We start from the raw sequence: 19,978 nt of genomic DNA, 5'->3' as shown, positions 1-19,978 counted from the left end.
ATTCCTAACAATTTAATACAAATAAACACCTAACATTTAAACAAACAAATATATATCATATAGCGTACAATTTAAATAAACAATTTATTTTAAATAATCACATAAATAATTAATTCAAATAAGTAATTAAACAAATAACCAAGAAATCAATTAAATAATTCAAAAATACAAATAAAATAATTAACTAAATATTGAGACTTTTAAAATTAGGGGTATTACATATTATAAGGCGTATTTGTTTAGTCATTGATTTGTAGTAGGCAATAGATGAGAAATCATGGAAATGTAAAAGAAAAAGAAAAAAATGGAATTGGGATTCTGAAAGACTCCACCTTAAGTAGAGAAGGGTAATAGTGACATTTAAAATGTAAAAAATATGTATTATGAGTTTAGAATTTTTTTTTTAATTCCATTTTAAAAGAAAAGAAGAGTGGAGCCCTCCTAAGTAAACGCCAATAATATAACTAGCCTTTTTAATTACCTAAAAATAGAAAAACAGGGACAGAGGAGAGAGAGGGAGGTTATTAAGGGTATTTTGGATTATTTCAAAAAAAAAAAAAAAAAAAAAAACAAAACAAATTGGTCTAAAAAATAAACTGCCACATTTTTATTATTATTATTATTTTTTTTATAATAGGATTTTGTTGTTTTTTCACTTAACCGTCCTTTCTTTAATTATATTCCATTGTAATTCATGGACGAGTTAGAGCATCAAGTCACGTTTGAACTCTCAGCGACGATGAAGAGAAATGGATCTGGTATTGCTTCTTGGGTCTGGAGAAGGTTATTTCCTCACAATTGCCTCTCAAAAGGTACTCGTCTTCCTACTACTACTACTACGACTTTTCTCTCTCAAAACCCAAACCCATTATCGCATGTTCATTATACAGTTTCATTTCACTCTCATTCTTCTACTTCGGATCGTAAATCACTGACCCAGAAACCTAGAATTGGGTTTTACAACATTAATAATCTCCAAGACGCTCTCAATTTATTCAATCGAATGCTCCAAACGCGACCTTTGCCTTCTGTTATGGAATATAATCAGCTTCTAGGGTTTATTACCAGAATGAAACATTGCTCTACTGTTGTTTCTCGCTACAAACAAATGCTTGTGTTGGGTATATCTGTTGATGAGTACACCATGAACACTGTAATCAACTGTTATTGCCACCTCAATCGAGTCGATTTTGGATTTGCTACCTTAGGCCACCTACTTAAACATGGTGGTTGTGCACCAAATGTGACTACATTCACCACCCTGATAAAAGGACTTTTCTTAGAACATAATTTTGCGGAGGCAATGGGGTTATTCAATAAGCTGCTATTGCTGAGAGAGAATCAGATTGAACCTGATGGAGTTATGTATGGAACAGTGATAAATGGTCTTTGCAAAGCAGGGAATGCTAGCATGGCCATTGGGCTACTTAGGGATATGGAGAAAACAAGGGTTTCTAGTGCTAACTTAGTAATGTATAACAACTCCATAATTGATAGTCTTTGCAAGGACAGAATGGTAGATGATGCTTTGGTCTTTTTCTCCGAAATGATTGAGAAAGGTATGTTGCCTGATGTTATCACATACAATTCATTGATTCACGGACTTTGCAATTTTGGTCGATGGAAAGAGGCTAAAAGACTATTGAATGAGATGGTGGATCTGAAATTTTTTCCAGATGTATATTCCTTCAATATTTTGGTAGATGCAATTTGCAAAGAAGGGTTGGTAAGAGATGCAGAGAGTATACTTAAAATCATGATTTAGAGAGGTGAGAATCCTGATGTAGTCACTTACACTGCTTTGATCGATGGATATTGTTTGCAAGGCCAGATGGATGAAGCGATGAAAGCATTCAATTCCATAGAGGACAAGGTAATTGAGCCTGACACTATCACCTATAACACTTTAATCAATGGATATTGCAAGCAGATGAAGATTGATGAGGCCATGAATCTCTTGCTAGAAATGCCCAGTAAAGGATTGGAACCCACAATTGACACTAATACTGTTGGAAACGGCATTAGAAAACGCAAACTTTGGAAGGATTTTTAAAAGATTCCGCTAAGAATTTTTTGCGAATCTATTGACGAGCGCGTTCCTCTCTGCGAGGAGATGAACGTGGTATATTTATTTTCTCAAATCCGTTTCCGGGTGAATGAGAAATTGGCTCCAAAGTAAGTGATTTATAAAGCCTAAATGGGTGTGAATAAAGTGGGAAATGCTTGTCCCACATCGAAAAAGTAGCAAAGCAACCTTGAGTATATATATGTCTAGTATGGGATTTGGGTTTGGGCCCAAGGGCACCCAAGTTTTTAAGAGGGGGAGGACCTAGGCTAGCCTGGATCCGAACCAACTACCACGCGCGCGCCGCCAGCCCGGTCCGGGCGCTGGGCTGGGCTGGGCTTAATCTGTTTTGGGTTTAAATTCAAATCAAAAACTGTTTTTTTGAACCAAGGGTTGCACCCTTTACAAATTAAAAACCACCAACAGATTTTAATTTGGATTGGTCAACAATGGTTGCACCCATTCGGACTATGGGTGCACCCATTCAGAATAGGCACCAACAAGCCTATAAATACCCATCATTGGGTTCATTTCAATTCACACCAATTCAGAAATCTTCTTCTTTTCTTCTGAATTTCTTCTTCTAATTCTTCTTTGTTCGGTTCAGCCACTGGTTTGGGTTCAACCTAAACTGGTCTGGATTGGGTTCGAACTTTGGTTTCCAAGTTTGGGTTCAATCTTGGTCTCCGAGTTAGGGTTTAATCCTAGTCTCCGAGTCTGAGTTCAACAGAGAGTACTACACCGAGCCGGTTCGCCTATTCCATTGGTTTGAAGTGCTACTACCAAAGGAAGAAAAGTCGTTGTATCCTGGGAGATAGACGCCGAAGAGTCCGTTAGCACCGTAGCGGGGCGTATCTGTCTTAAGGCTATAGAATTAAATTCTAGCCTCGACTTTATCAGGCTCCTTTATAGTTTTATTTTCTTGATATTAAACTATATAAATATATATATAGATTATTATAATAAATATTATATTTACAAATAATATTTAAATAAATTATACTATAGTATATGATACATTATTTTATCAACAATCTTAAGACAGATAACTTTATACTATATTAATAATTATTTAATTATTATTGTTGTTATAATTATTATAATTTGACTCGTGGTCTGTATATCAATATATAACAGACAAATGGCAAGTACGAGTATTACCGTGCCTAATGTTCCCGTCAGTCATGGGGAGAAGCCCGAAAAATTCAACGGGACGGAGTTTAAAAGGTGGCAACAGAAAATGATGTTCTACCTTACAACTCTGAATCTAAGCAAGTATCTGACTGAGACTTCTCCAGTGTTAGATGAGGGTGATACAGACATTACCAAGCTTGGAGCTGTTGATACATGGAAGCATGGAGACTTCCTATGCAAGAACTACATCCTCAATGGATTGGACAACACCTTATATAATGTGTACAGCCCAATAAATACTGCTAAAGAGCTTTGGGAGTCGTTAGACAAAAAGTATAAAACAGAGGATGCTGGCTTGAAGAAATTCGTGGTTGGACGATTTCTGGACTTCAAAATGATAGACTCCAAGACAGTCGTGAGCCAAGTGCAGGAGCTCCAGCTGATCCTACATGAGATACATGCTGAGAAGATACATTGAGTGAATCCTTTCAAGTAGCTTCAATCATTGAAAAGCTGCCACCTACTTGGAAAGATTTCAAAAATTACTTGAAGCATAAGCGCAAGGAAATGGGGCTCGAAGACTTAATTGTCAGGCTGAGAATTGAAGAAGATAACCGTACATCTGAAAAGAGAGCCGGAAATTCTTCAATGGTGTCAAAGGTAAATGTAGTGGAAGCAGGACAGAAAAATAAGAAGAGGAATCACTCTGGAGAAGGTCCTAGCCAAGGAAACTATAAGAAGTTCACTGGGAAGTGTTTCATATGCGGCAAGCTAGGACACCGAGCTAAAGATTGTCGTAGCCGCAAAACACATCATAACCCCAAGAAGAAGACCACTGAGGTGCACATAGCTGAAGAAGATAAGTTGACAGCTGATGTATCAGAGTTAAATCTTTCAGCTGTGGTTTCTGAAATCAACCTGGTAAGCAACAACAGAGAATGGTGGGTGGACACAGGAGCTACTCGTCATGTTTGCTCTGAAAAGAGAATGTTCACTACCTATGAAACTATAAATAATGAAGAACAACTCTACATGGGGAATTCTTCTACTGCAAAGGTTGAAGGACAAGGAAAGATCAAGCTACTAATGACCTCAGGGAAAGAGCTCACTCTTAATAATGTGCTGCATGTACCAGACATCAGGAAGAACTTGGTCTCTGGGTCACTACTAAGCAAGAATGGGTTCAAGCTGGTCTTTGTATCTGATAAGTTTGTGCTGACTAAGAATGGGGTGTATGTGGGCAAAGGGTATCTAAGTAATGGACTATTTAAGTTCAATGTAATGACTGTTGTACCCAAAGCTATTAATGATAATAATAAAGCTAATGCTTATTCTGCTTATATTATTGACTCATCTGATGTATGGCATGGTAGGTTAGGACATGTTAATTATGATACTATTCGTAGATTAATTAACATGGAATCTATACCTAAATTTAATATTGATTTAAATAAAAAATGCCAAACATGTGTAGAAGCAAAATTGACTAGAACCTCATTTCACTCCATAGAGTGAAGTACTGAACCTCTAGCATTAATTCACAGTGATATCTGTGACTTTAAATCTGTGCCAACTAGAGGTGGGAAAAAGTATTTCGTTACTTTTATTGATGACTGCACAAGATATTGTTATGTATACTTGTTAAGAAGTAAAGATGAAGCCTTGGAAATGTTTAAACATTACAAGAATGAGGTTGAGAATCAACTTGGAAAAAAGATAAAGATGTTTAGAAGTGATAGAGGTGGTGAATACGAAGTACCATTCGCTGACATTTGCTCAGAACATGGTATTATTCACCAAACTACCGCTCCTTATTCACCTCAACAGAACGGTGTTGCTGAACGCAAAAATCGTACCTTAAAAGAAATGATGAATGCTATGTTGATAAGTTCTGGTTTAACCCAGAATTTGTGCGGGGAAGCTTTGTTCTCTGCTAATTATGTTTTCAACAAGGTACCTCAAAAGAAATCAAATGTGACACCTTATGAATTATGGAAAGGTCTAAAACCTTCCTATAAATTCTTAAAAGTGTGGGGGTGTTTAGCTAAGGTTGCGGTTCCTACTCCTAAGAAAGTTAAGATAGGACCAAAAACCTTTGATGGTATTTTCATAGGCTATGCACAGAATAGTAGTGCATATCGTTTTCTTGTGCATAAATCAGACATTCCTGATATCCATGTCAATACAATTATTGAGTCAAGGAATGCTTATTTCTTTGAGGATATATTTCCATGCAAAAATCCTCTTAAAAGAAATTCTGATACTGCTAATAACAATATACAAGAGAATATAGACCAAGAGTCTGTAGATGATGAAAATGAGGAAGAACCTAGACGTAGCAAAAGAGCTAGAACGTCTAAGTCATTCGGTCCTGATTTTTTGACATATATATTGGAGAATGAGCCACAAAGCTACAAGGAAGCTATGTCTTCTCCTGAAGCTAGTTTATGGAAAGAAGCTATAAATAGTGAAATTGAATCCATCATGCAAAATCATACTTGGGAGCTGGTGGATCTTCCTCCTGGTACTAAACCTTTAGGGTATAAGTGGATTTTCAAGAGGAAGATGAAGCCTGATGGTTCAATTGAAAAATATAAAGCCCGACTTGTTGCTAAGGGATACAGGCAAAAAGAAGGCTTGGATTATTTTGATACATATTCACCAGTCACAAGAATAACATCCATTAGATTGTTACTAGCTATTGCAGCACTGCAAAACTTAGAAATACATCAAATGAATGTTAAGACTGCCTTCTTAAATGGTGAATTAGAGGAGGAAATCTATATGGAACAACCTGAAGGGTTTATAGTTCCAGGAAAAGAAAAGAAGGTGTGCAAACTTGTAAAATCCTTATATGGATTAAAACAAGCACCTAAACAATGGCATGAAAAATTTGACAAAGTGATGTTGTCAACTGGTTTTAAAATTAATGAGTGTGATAAATGTGTGTATGTGAAAAACACTCAAAATGGATATGTCATTGTATGCCTATATGTGGATGATATGCTAATAATGGGTAGTAATGATGTTATAATCAAAACTACTAAAAAGATATTGACCAAAAATTTTGATATGAAAGATTTAGGCATAGCTGATGTCATACTAGGAATTAAGATTTCTAGAACATCAGATGGTCTAGTATTATCTCAATCTCACTATATTGAGAAAATATTAGAAAAGTTTAATAAAGGGGATAGTAGTCTTGTAAAGACTCCTGTTGATGTAAATCTTCATTTATCGAAAAATACTGGTCCTAGTATATCACAACTTGAGTATTCTCGCATTATAGGAAGCTTAATGTATTTGACGAATTGCACACGACCAGACATAGCATACTCAGTTAATAAATTGAGTAGATATACTAGTAATCCAGGAAAGAACCATTGGACTGCAATAATTAGGGTTCTAAGGTATTTAAAATATACTATAAGTTATGGATTACATTATTCTAGATATCCAGCAGTACTTGAAGGATATAGTGATGCTAATTGGATATCAGATACAAAGGATTCTAAATCCACAAGTGGCTATGTCTTCACTATTGGAGGAGGTGCCATATCTTGGAAATCTTCAAAACAAACTTTTATTGCCAGATCCACTATGGAATCTGAATTTATTGCTTTGGATAAAGCAGGTGAAGAAGCTGAGTGGCTTCGTAATTTCTTAGAAGATATTCCAAATTGGCCTAAACCGGTGCCCGCTATATGTATACATTGTGATAGTCAATCAACAATTGGAAGGGCACAAAGTAGTATGTACAACGGTAAGTCTCGACATATACGTCGACGACATAATACCGTTAGACAATTGCTCTCAAGTGGGATAATCTCAATAGATTATATCAGGTCAAAAGATAATTTAGCGGATCCGTTTACAAAAGGTTTGACAAGAGAACAAGTATATAGTTCATCGAGGGGAATGGGATTAAAGCCGAAAGCTAACGAGTCATCTTAATGGAAACCCAACCTAGTTGACTGGAGATCCCAAGATCTAGGTTCAAAGGGACAACAGAAATTCTGAATGGCTCACCAGAAGCATTGGGAAAATTCAATCTTCTACCCATTTCTATGATGAGACAGTGTTACCTACAGCGATGAGTAGGATAAGCTATGCTTTTAATGACTCTTATACCTTGAAAATTCAAGTGGGGTATGGTAGGATACTCTTAATAAGAAGTCACCTATATGAGTGTGAAGTGGGGCCGCTTCTATGAGAACTTCTAAGGCTAAGTTTTCTGGAGCGCTCATGAAATACCAGGCATTGTTCAGGGCCATATGAACACAACCGTGAGAACCGACTTTGTGTGGGAAGGAATTGTGTGTTTTCTATTGTCTTGGTTTACATCAACGGCTGAACAGTTCAAGACATAATGTTCACTGGTTAGCTAGTAAATCCGATAGTAATACACTAGGGAAGGTTCAAGGCCAAAAGCTACCTATCCCGATGCAGTAACTTTCCAATAGTACTCTATATAGTGTCTGTATATTCTCCTTTTGTAATCTGCGCAAATTTTCATTCATGTGGGGGATTGTTGGAAACGGCATTAGAAAACGCAAACTTTGGAAGGATTTTTAAAAGATTCCGCTAAGAATTTTTTGCGAATCTATTGACGAGCGCGTTCCTCTCTGCGAGGAGATGAACGTGGTATATTTATTTTCTCAAATCCGTTTCCGGGTGAATGAGAAATTGGCTCCAAAGTAAGTGATTTATAAAGCCTAAATGGGTGTGAATAAAGTGGGAAATGCTTGTCCCACATCGAAAAAGTAGCAAAGCAACCTTGAGTATATATATGTCTAGTATGGGATTTGGGTTTGGGCCCAAGGGCACCCAAGTTTTTAAGAGGGGGAGAACCTAGGCTAGCCTGGATTCGAACCAACTACCACACACGCGCGCGCCGCCCGACCCGGTCCGGGCTTGGGCGGGGCGGGGCTTAATTGTAAAATGGGTCTAACCTTTTTACACAAAGTTGGATTGGGCCTGTGTGGTTATTTTATTTACTGGACTTATTTAAGTGGGGCTGGGCTGGGCTGCCGAAGTTTGCTTGCTGGGCTTAATCTATTTTGGGTTTAAATTCAAATCAAAAACTATTTTTTTGAAGGGTTGCACCCTTTACAAATTAAAAACCACCAACAGATTTTAATTTGGATTGGTCAACAATGGTTGCACCCATTCGGACTATGGGTGCACCCATTCAGAATAGGCACCAACAAGCCTATAAATACCCATCATTGGGTTCATTTCAATTCACACCAATTCAGAAATCTTCTTCTCTTCTTCTGAATTTCTTCTTCTAATTCTTCTTTGTTCGGTTCAGCCACTGGTTTGGGTTCAACCTAAACTGGTTTGGATTGGGTTCGAACTTTCGTTTCCAAGTTTGGGTTCCATCTTGGTCTCCGAGTTAGGGTTTAATCCTGGTCTCCGAGTCTGAGTTCAACAGAGAGTACTACACCGAGCCGGTTCGCCTATTCCATTGGTTTGAAGTGCTACTACCAAAGGAAGAAAAGTCGTTGTATCCTGGGAGATAGATGCCGAAGAGTCCGTTAGCACCGTAATGGGGCGTATCTGTCTTAAGGCTATAGAATTAAATTATAGCCTCGACTTTATCAGGTTCCTTTATAGTTTTATTTTCTTGATATTAAAGTATATAAATATATATATAGATTATTATAATAAATATTATATTTACAAATAATATTTAAATAAATTATACTATAGTATATGATACATTATTTTATCAACAAATACAACTATGTTGCAAGGGTTGTTCCGAAATGGTAGATGTGCTGCAGCCAGAAAGCTTCTGAATGAGATGCAAGATAGAGGCCAAATTCCAAGTACTCGTACTTACTGTGTCCTGTTGGATGGCCTGTGCAAAAAGGGGCACATTTCTGAAGCGTTGTCAATATTTCACACGATGGAAAGCAATGGATTAAATTCTCATATTTCTATTTATAACATTCTCATTGATGGACTTCGCAAGAATGGACAATTTGATGTCTCATGGGATCTTTTTGATAAACTTTCCTTCAAAGAGATGCAGCCTGATGTTATTACGTATAATATACTTATACACGGACTTTGTGTAGAAGGACTACTGAAGAAAGCTGAAGAGCTGCTCAGAAAAATGACAGAGACTGGTTGCTTGCCAGATAGTGTCACTTACAACACTATAGTCCAAGGATGTATTAGGAGAAAAAAGTGTGACAACGCAGTGGCACTTTTAGAGGAAATGACCAAGAAGGGTTTTTCAGCGGATGCGTCTACCTTTTCTATGTTACTGCATCCACTCTACACTACTGGTCAAGACCCTGCACTCCTCAAAATGATTCAGAAGTTCGTGCCAAAGGAAAACGTGGACGTCCTAGCCTAAGTGCTACATGGATTTCAACACTTCTCTGGTTGGATATTGTTGTTGGTGGCTATTTGTTAGGATCATTGGATATATTCCTTAATCTGTTTGTGTAGAATATGATCATTTGGCTGCAATCACGAAAGGGATTGAATCACCAAAATAATTGTGGTTGAATGCTTCCTACTATTTAATTTCAGTTTGTCTATTATGAAGGTGGAAAAGTTATATGACTGTTCAGATTCTAAGAAGACGAAAAGAAATACAGCAACCAAGTGAAGCATTCTTTAATTCAAAAACATTGGAAGGGGGAATGGGTAATTTGCTATCTTCTCTCGTGGCTATACAATTTAAATGTTCACTTTAATTATTCACTTCTTTATTAGAGAAAAAGTGATGGTCTATGAACATGTTTTCTTTTCCTTTCTCTTAGATTTATTTTGTTTTAAATTACAATTTTACCACTCAATAACAAGCTTATGAGTTCAATAATTTATGCTTCGGTAGTGGAGACGAGAGAAAAAGAAATTAACACTCTTGGTTGTTATAAAAAGCCTACAAGTGAGCCCAAGAGTGCTAGATGCTCCTTGATTGCTTCAAGGTTGAGGATTCTTTTGTCAAGCTCCAAGTGAGGAAAAAATGATTTTGATATGTTTTTGGGTTTCACGAGGGTATAACTGGCAGCGTATTCATTTCTTCCACATTTTCATTTGCCAAGATTCATTTATATGTGTATTGCGAGAAAATATTTAATCAGTTTTGCTAAGTTGATATATTCAAATATATATGCCAATTTTCCTTTTTAATCTTGCATGTTTTCACCAACAGGCCTATAGCTCAATAGTATAAACCTCCCAATCCTCAAAGAGGAGCGAAGGGGTTTGAGCCCGGTTGTGGGCAAAAAGAGTGTGTTTCTTGCCCTGCAAAAAAAAAAAAAAAAAAAAAAAAAAAAAAAAAAAAAGAAGCTTTTTTCTGCCATTTTGCCAAATTTTTTGGGGGTGTCAGAAAATTTTGTCTATTTATAATACAAGAAATCATTTCCTCTTTCTTTTTATTATTATTTTTCCCCTTAAAGAAAGTGTTGAGATTGACTTCTTTAGTCTTTACATCACGAACCATGATATAATCCAGATTATTGTTACGGGTTCCTTACAATTATGACAAAAGATAATGCACCGAACAGTTACACTCTTTTTGTTTTGTTTTTTTGTTTTTTGTTTTCTTCTTTGTTCTTTCTTTTTCTAATTTATAAAAAATAAATAGGATATGAATAAAGTTCAGTATTTGTTTTAGTTGGACATTATAGTTCTATTTATCATTTTGTTAGTTTAAGACTTTGTGAAGTTAAAGTTAGTGTATTTGCTTAAACTTTTTGCGGTATTCACTAATGTTTCCTGTAAGTTTTACCTTTTCTTGAACTTGGGCATAGCAGGTTAGTTCAAACTTCAAACTTCGAAGGGATTACAAGGCTTAAACCTTGCAACTGCTAGTGACTCTTGATGGTGGTAGGTATGATCTTCATGACAAATCCCATGATGTTCAAGGGCTCGTTTGGATCATTTTTGTTTCCAAAGCAGTTTTATTTTTTTACTTGTGACAATAACTTCAATATCGAGTTCTAAGGCATTTAATTAACGAATCAATTTAACAATTGGAATTGATGGAGACTTCATTCTTTCACCGAGTGCATTTCATAATGTGGTAAATTTCTAACTGGTGCGTAGGACTAAAACATGTATAATTGTTTATAGGGATTACTAACGAAGGCGGATGCAATCAGTGTAACTGGAATGTGAAGTCGCTAAGCTCGTGGAAGAAGAAGATGTTGGAACCGCCATGCAATTCCTCAAAACCAGAACACTTTGCCGTCAAGCCTGAACCAAATGCTATTTTATGAGCTTGTAATTTCTTATGGCCTGTAGTTTCAATCACCTATGTATGCATGTTTCCTGGCATTATGTGGCCATGCAAACAATATTCTTGTACTTTTAAGAGAATTTTGGTTATATATATATAAATAATATGTGTAGATATATGTGTATTATATGTGTATGGATTGAGGAGAGAGACAATAGCCTTGTTTCAAAAAAGAAGCAATGGATTGCACCATATTTCTTATTGCATGTTAACACTCAGTTGTATTTGTGAGGATCGGTACCCGATACATATACGGATACGTTATTCTCCTAAAAATATTTGTGTTTTCATAATTAGTACTATTTTTTTAAAATTTAAAAGTTCAGATTGAAATTTACATCAAATAAAAGGTTTGGCAATTTCCGAAAGGAGCAAAACAAAGGAATAATATGCTTCTCTCTAAACTTCCATTATGCATTCAAAGTACTATCGTTCGCGATATGGTTGTAACTTGTTGATGTACTTTGTATTTCTCATGTTATTCAATGAAATTTCGTGCCTTCTTATAAAAATAAAAAAAATAATTAAAAAAATCCTTGCTGCAATTTCCTTTTCTCCTAAATTGAAATTACAAAAAAGTCCCAAAACCCTAACTTATTAATTCGTACATTTTTAAATATTGTTATTACCGTTATCTATTAAGTTAGGAGTCCCAATGAATTATAATTTGGGTTAAGTGCATAAACTCCTGTAATATAGGTTTTGTACATAAATAGTCCATCTTTTTTGAAAATGTACATTTCAGTCCAAAAAAAAAACATACAAATAAGCCTCTTTGATCACTTTTTGATCAAAATTGACACAAAAAGTAAATTTAAAAATCCTAATTTGCCCTTTCCTTTTCCTATTCTACCATTTTTCTCTCCTACGCCCCTTACCACAACCACTCATTGACGCTGCTGGCACCACGACGGGGGTGGGAGCCGACACTGGCGACTTTGTCGGAGAAGTAGTCAGCGACCGTTGTTTGGAAGGAATCTGTGGGTTGGAGCACTGAAACAAAAAGGACGAGAAGAGTGGTGGCTATGGCACACATTAACACAAACCACCACTGCAGAATCACACAAACCACCACTATCCCAATCCCAACCTATCACCAATCACCACCACAAACCACCATTGTCCCAATCCCAACCCTTTACCAATTACCACCACAAATTAACCCCAAAATCACCCACACAAATCCTAATCCCAACCCATCACTAATCGATGCCGCCACCACAATCACCACTGTCCTAAACCCATCACCAATCTCATCGTCGGAATCAGGCATCATAAAGAACGCCTCCATCGGCGGCGGAGGAGGGAATGAGAAAGAAGTCATACGCTCGACATGGCACGAGAACGGCGACAGGTGAGAGATGAAGCCTTGGATGCCATGAACGACAACGAGGTTGTTATTGAAGAGATCCAGATGAGTGACCTCAATGCCGGTGACGAAGATCTTCGAGGAATTTTTGTCTGGCATGATGTGATGCATCGAGCAGGGACTAGGGTTTCGATCTTGGTGCTGAACACTAACTTGCACAGAAAATGGACGGGGATAGAGGCTTGGGATGGTGTGTTCTTGGAGGAGGAGGGGAACAGAATAGGAAGGGCAGGTAAGGGCCCGTTTGGGAAGTGTAGTGTGATGTAGTATACTGCTCTAGCCTATAACAGAACAAGTGTTTTGTAGTGTAATGTTCTGAAATGAGAACAAAACATGTTTGATGTTCTAAGTTTGCTTTACCGAATCATGGAACAAAAACATAGTAGAACATGTTTGGTAATGTATATTGTTCTAATAAATATGAGAACAAAACATATTTGGAAGACTGAAAGTGTAACCAAAATCAATAGAAAAATAAAATAATTAAATATGTTGTATTAAAAATGTTTTTAAATAATGTTTTCTTAAATACATTTTTTCTAACTTTATTAAGTATAAAGTTAGAAAAAATGATTGTATAATTTTAATATACAATTAATATAATGAGAAGTATATATATATATATATATATATATATATATATATATATATATATTGTGCGTCCATTTATCTTAATTTATTATAAAAACCATTAAAATAAATTAAAAATTCCAAATATGGAACTGAAATAAAGTTCCAATATATCATAGTTTCATGAATTTTAATATATTACATACATGAGTATAAAAAATAGTACAGCATTCATCAACAGTCACAATAAAATTCATGAAATAAAATTAAACTTTCATTATTACATCATTTCTGAACAACCACAATAATAAACAACAACAACATGAGCAAAAACAACAAGAATATAGTTATAGTAAGACAACAACATCCATAGATAATGTAGTTTTGTCGATTTTGTTGAGCTTGCATATCAGCAACTACATCCTCCAACTCTTCCTGCACATGACCACCCACTTCCAGACATTGGTGCATGTCATCCGACCATATAAATGCACGATCATGTGACTAAATTAGAAAAAAGAGTTGTACATTATTAGAATGCACCTGTAACACTAAGATGTAGTTAAAATATTCTTATTAATGCAAAGAAAATTGTATACCTCCCAAGTTGGACATCTATAGAATGATCGTCCATAATTCTTAGAAGTTCCAGCCGTATAAAGATTCATTCGACCCCTTCCACATGCACAAGGTGGCCCGTCACCCTGTATCTTATACATGACTGCATATGCAAACTATAAGACTGATCCAAAGAAGTTAATAAAAAATATAAAGTTAATCAAAATAGTTATTACAGTTATCCAAATCCTAAGAAAGAAATAAAATAAAGTAGTTGTTACAGTTATTCAAATACTAACAAATGGAACATGTATAAAGTAATTATTACAGTTATCCAAACATGGTAAACATGTAAATCCTATTTCAAGGGTGATGACTTGCATTCCATATAGTATCGACAATATAATCGCGTATAATATCCATTGGTCGCGAGCGAGACTGCGACACATTAGGTTGAACATCAACTTCATCATCTCCAAAAATTTCATCTATCATTGCCTCCACAGTTGCATAATTAAATATTGGATCTACATGCGCCTCCTTTTTTATAAAGTTATGAAGTGTGCAGCAAGCTAAAACAATAGCAACTTGAGCTTCAAACTTATATGGGGGCATTTGCTTCAAGATGAGAAATCTCATCTTAAGCATCCTAAAACAACGCTCAATTATATTTCGTAATGACGAGTGCCTGTGATTATAAATTTCCTCTCTACCTTGGGGTTGCCGATGAGCTCTACGGTACTTTTGGAAGTGGTACCGTTGGCCCCTGTAGGGTGCCAAGAAACCCGGTTGATTGGCATACCTGGAGTCCACCAAATAATATTTCCCTACCATTTTACAAACTATAAGGCACGTTTGGGAACCATGATATTTTAAATAAGTATTGCAAAATTATTAGATGAATGTCATTTACCTTCTGGAGGCATTGGGAAATGCAAATCCTCATTATTAATTGTCTCGTTCAGTATCTTAGAATCATTAGCAGACCCTCCCATCTTGCTACGACGTACGTGAACATCATATCAAAATCACAAACAGCCATTACATTTTGTGTGGTATCCCCCTTCCTACCACAAAATGGTATTTGCTGGTCCATAGGCACGTTCACATGGACATGAGTTCCATCAATTGCCCAACACAATCCTGAAAAAAAAGGGTGGTACTTTTTTGACTTCCTTATATGGTTAGGAACTTGGGTTAAATCTGGGCTGACAATAATCTGTTTCCCTAAATCATAGACTTTTTGTAAAATCGCATGGAAGTATTTTGATATTGTATAGGTAGAGTGTCGAAATCTTTCTGCGACCACACGATTCTTTTCATTATGAGCTAAAATAAGCAAGAATATGCCAACTTGTTCATAAACACTTACACCTATTGAGTCTTTCAACCCTAATGACTTAAGCTCCCCACATAACTTCAAAAAAACAGTGGTGGACATCCTGAAATTTTCAAAACATCTACTTTCATGTCCATGCAAGATCTCCATTATATATGCTTCCCCGATTAAAAGAGAATCCCTACAAGGTCGTTTCTCATAATGTTTCTTATAATAATCCAACATACATGCAATTATGATGACACACTCATTCTCCTCATCACCATCATCATACAAGTCAATTATTGTCCTAATATCCATCTGTATAATACAACATTTAACAAACATTATAAATTACAATAATCTTAAGCAAAATACCAAATAAAAAATCAAAGCAAGACAACAACTAAAATCAAAACAAGCGAAATAGTTATATTGTCATTACAATGAAACCAAATAACATATCAACGAGTGTACTTAATATTACAATCACCCAAAGTCATAGCAAAAGATAATAAGAAATAAAAGCAATGCACAAAAATTCATAATACGTAGTAGTACAGTCATCCAAAGTCATAATAAAATCAACATGCCAAGTCAAATTCCATTGATCTAACCAACCCTCTTATCATCAGGAAGGTCATTAAGAAAGAAATCCCTCCAAAGTTCATCATTACGTAACATCTGGGTGACCTTAGCATATTGTTTCATATCAACACCCTCCAACTTATTCAAAATGTAACAACATAATTTAAAATCACCCTTTGTCTTATCCAGAGAATTGACTTCAACCTGCCCAGCTTCATGCCCTGTTTTCATATTAGATGATGAAGAAACGACTATGGCCCTTTCAATTCGATCTGTTTTCTCTCTACAAGCGTCACTCATTTTCTCCATGACACGATCCATTGTGGAGGCAAAACTCTCTCTCCTTGGTTTCTTACCACGAGGGTCAGGAAAAAGGACTGAACTCATGACCACCTAACTCAGCAAAATCATCATTAAGGTCAAATGAGGTATGTGTGCCTTCATGGTATGCGGGGGATTGGTTGAGAATGGGTGGTGTGATACCCCTCGATTCTAGAGCCACGGGTGATCAAGTCCGAGCACAGATTCGAGGGATACCAAACAATTAATATGTAAACGAATACGGAATACAAAACTGAATTTAAAAAGAAATAAATAATATAACTGAAAAGAAATCTAATTACAAAAATCCTTAAGGTTATTATTGTAAAACCAATAATCCAAAACCTCCATCTATTTACAACTCGAGAATCCATCTCATGGACCCCTAATAAAATCCCAAACTGAAGAGAAAAGAACTGAAATAAGTCCAAAGCTAAATAAAGAAAGTAATCCTACATAATCAGCGAAGTGAATGTCTGTATCTGCTCTGCACATCCAAGCTCTAACTCTGAAACTGACGAACACCTAAAAAATAAGAGAGTGGGTCAGGCCCAAATGCAAGTCCTATTCTACTACGATCCATACATAAACCCGATACGCAGATACATCCTAAATAGACTCAACAATATCTAGAGTAGTCCATATATGTATATAATACACACTATAGGACGCTCACTAGTCCAATAGGTCTGTCTCAGCCTGAGTAGAGATACCATGCAAATCGCACATTACGTGATCATGTGTACGTAAACCTACCAGGGAACAGCAACTACTGTCCAGCTATCCATCTTAGGCGATATACGCACCTTAACCATGGTCCTGAGACTCAAGCTCACACCATAGTACCATAACATAAATATATAAAGTCCGTTCCAAGTGTGTCATTCAAAGGGTTTATTGACCTGACACCTAGTTATAAGTAGGACTTAACTTTTATAGTTAATCCATCTTATTTCAATTTAGGTAGGACTTAGTATTTGAACTAATCCATCCCCAATATAGGTAGGTCTCAGTGTTTTGAATTGAGCCGTCCTTAATATACCACCATCCCATACTGGTGCATAACTATCCACGTAAGTAGAACTTAACTTTTTATAGTTAATCCAACTCACTCCAAGTTAGGTAGGATTTAGTGTTTTACCTAATCCATCCCTAGTACGCCACCGTCCTATAACGGTGCATACAATCCTCTAAACAACATACTTGTTAAAACAGTAATTGTTCCTTATCAACCATCAGCCAGGATATGCATAAACACAGTTCAATACATATATTAGGGCATTAAGCAATCATGACAGAACCTAAAAATCTCCTTCCGAATATTTAAATTGCTAACATGAGTTACAGCATTTAAATCCTCCACATAATCCAGTAATTGACACAATTATCAGAATATACGTATCAATTTATTTCAAACCAAGCAAAGATGATTTCAAGAGGTTACTATGCTTATAACTATGTTTAAATATAATTAAACTGTATAAAATTTATATAAAACAGAAGCTTCAAAACCTAACACGTAAATTGATTAACCACAATAATGTGTCGTCTGTAGGTTTTTCCCCAAATCCATCTCGCTCCATTCCTTAATCCAATTATGAATTAATGTTTCCCTCTATAGATACAGGTCTATTGCAGTCCCATACACCATTGAAAACAGTTTAAACCAACCAAGAAAAACCCATTCAGTCCAAACAACCCCTAAGAATCAAAACTGGACCCTTTTAAGTGAGAACTGGCTCTTTTAAAAGTTGGAGCCTACTCCAATTCACCTAAAGCTGGCTCTAGGACCTTGAGAGCCGACTCCATTGCACCTAGAGCCATCTCCACCTCAATGGGAGCCGGCTCCAATGGTTTTGGGAGCCTGCTCTCCCTCTTATGGCAGCCGTCGTCCGTTTTCACCTTGTCTCCTTCGACTTCGGTGATCTCCAAGCCTCTGTACTATGTTTAAATCCTTGTTCCAATGTTCAATTATCATTCTAGAATAATTATAAGGTGACTATATGAATTGTTGTTCTCAACCAAGCAAGCTCAAGCACATATAAAGAGCATCAACTAGTTAACAAAAACTTAAAGAATTTGCAACACAGTTTCAACAAATGAGATTAATTATCAATCAAGCATGCATAAAAGATTGTTTAAGCATTTATTAAACTCCTGGAGTCCATCTAAGCATGCACAGATCACAAGTTTAAGGGAAAGAGAAGAACAGAGACTTGCCTTTGAGTTTCAGTTTGAAACTCTAAATTGTCGTCTCTGAATTTTCCGACGAGATTCCCAACTGTTGTTCCACCTCTGCTGCTCATGGTTTCACCTACGAACAACCTCTACTTCCTCCTTCTTGGTCCAACCTTGGTCTAGACCAAATCATAGCCCTCCTCTCTTTACCTTCCTCTATTTCTCTCAGTACCTCTCTGTCTCTCTGTTTTATAGAATTCCTCTTAATTTTCTAAACCCAAAACCACCGTAAGGTTTGTATTTATAGGTTTATAACAATAACCCTAACCATGTATAATTTGTGACAGAGCCTTACTTCCTAATCCTAGTCGGCCCATGAAACTGTCTATGTTATATATTCATCGACTATATACACGTGAATTTTACTGTAAAGCCATAAAGGTAATTTAATTTAAAACAATTTAACATTATAATTATTACACTAATTTAATCCCATTAAAACATTTGATTAACCCAAGGTACACAACAAAAAGGAAAAAAACTAAATTACGAATTAACACAAACACCTAATTACTACTTAACGAAAATACACAAATCAAATTAAAGGGAACAAGAAACCCACCAACGAAATTAAAGCAAATAAATACTAAAAATAATTAAACCTTTAAACAAATAAGCAATTAAACAATTTAACCATTAAAATTCCAATTAAACAAATAATGAAATACCAGAATTATCCTTTATAAAATTAGGAGTATTACAGGTGGACTGTAGGAAGTATGGACATGTGCACCTGTAGCGTGTGTGCCTTTAAATATGGTGGTGAGCTTATCAAAATGATTGCATGGCTTCTTTCGATACTTACCATATTGGGAATTCACCTACAAATTATTAAATTACTATTAATATTAAGTTAAGTATAATTTTTTGTAAAATCAACATAAATTTATTTTAAAAACTAACCTTGATCAATCTAGTCCATCTTTCATTTTCAACTATAACCATGCCCGTCTCAGCATTGTATCCCAGGCCTGTTTCTCCTAACAAACTCATAAAGGCTCTGTAGTCTACCCTCATGTGGTTGAATTTGCTTTTAAGTTGTTTCGGTTCATAGTTCTTGCCTGTACGGATAGTCATGCCTTTCCGTATATTCTTCCAACCATTTGGAGTAAAAGTTGTGTTATTCCGATTACCAGCATAGACTTCTTCCTCCATACAGATGATGAAAGCTTTAAGATGAGAATCATCCCATACTAGTTTTTCATCATCGGTATTGTCTGTAAGGTTCTCTATTTCGGAGTCTACCACATTGTCAGCATTGATATCCATCTAATTACATAGTTTTAATAAAAATGTGTTAAAATGGTCATTAACAACTGTAATATCCTCTTAAGAAAGTACGAATACATTTACTAAGTTGTCATAATAATATGACTCATCATGACTTCTACAACTTCAGTATTAGTAGAAGTTTAATTTAACCATAATTGAATAAGTATTGATTACCGCTCAATTATTTGGTCTTGTTGATGTAATCTAGTCATAATAATATTGTGAGGATGTTTTTTGCATTTTCACTTGTAAATTTTCAATTGAGGGCAACGAATACCC

General features: G+C 35.8%; 2 protein-coding genes across 2 annotated transcripts; both read left to right on the top strand.

Moving 5' to 3' along the window:
• The first annotated feature begins 694 nt into the window (after positions 1–694).
• On the top strand, positions 695–8,627 carry LOC132272705 (pentatricopeptide repeat-containing protein At1g63150-like). Its single transcript, XM_059773801.1, has 4 exons — positions 695–1,742; positions 1,827–2,008; positions 3,860–4,120; positions 8,514–8,627. Exons 1-4 carry the CDS (start codon positions 695–697, stop codon positions 8,625–8,627), a joined length of 1,605 nt encoding a protein of 534 aa, XP_059629784.1.
• A 321-nt stretch (positions 8,628–8,948) lies between these two features.
• On the top strand, positions 8,949–9,569 carry LOC132272704 (pentatricopeptide repeat-containing protein At3g22470, mitochondrial-like). Its single transcript, XM_059773800.1, has one exon. The coding sequence runs from the start codon at positions 8,949–8,951 to the stop codon at positions 9,567–9,569; it is 621 nt and encodes a 206-aa protein (XP_059629783.1).
• Positions 9,570–19,978: the final 10,409 nt, after the last annotated feature.

The sequence above is a fragment of the Cornus florida genome, unplaced genomic scaffold, assembly GCF_030987335.1.
Source record: "Cornus florida cultivar Cherokee Brave unplaced genomic scaffold, ASM3098733v1 CherokeeBrave_3.0.0_Hap2_Chr09, whole genome shotgun sequence".
NCBI classification, from domain to species: domain Eukaryota; kingdom Viridiplantae; phylum Streptophyta; class Magnoliopsida; order Cornales; family Cornaceae; genus Cornus; species Cornus florida.
This window is presented reverse-complemented; position numbering and strand designations above follow the sequence as displayed.

Bases quoted from the DNA above. Each gene is read 5' to 3' on its own strand.
- LOC132272705 (XM_059773801.1), top strand. From the start codon at position 695: ATGGACGAGTTAGAGCATCAAGTCACGTTTGAACTCTCAGCGACGATG. The intron at 1,743-1,826 runs GTATACTTAAAA...ATTGTTTGCAAG, and splicing joins GTTGGTAAGAGATGCAGAGA to GCCAGATGGATGAAGCGATG. The intron at 2,009-3,859 runs GTTGGAAACGGC...ATGGTGTCAAAG, and splicing joins CCACAATTGACACTAATACT to GTAAATGTAGTGGAAGCAGG.
- LOC132272704 (XM_059773800.1), top strand. From the start codon at position 8,949: ATGTTGCAAGGGTTGTTCCGAAATGGTAGATGTGCTGCAGCCAGAAAG.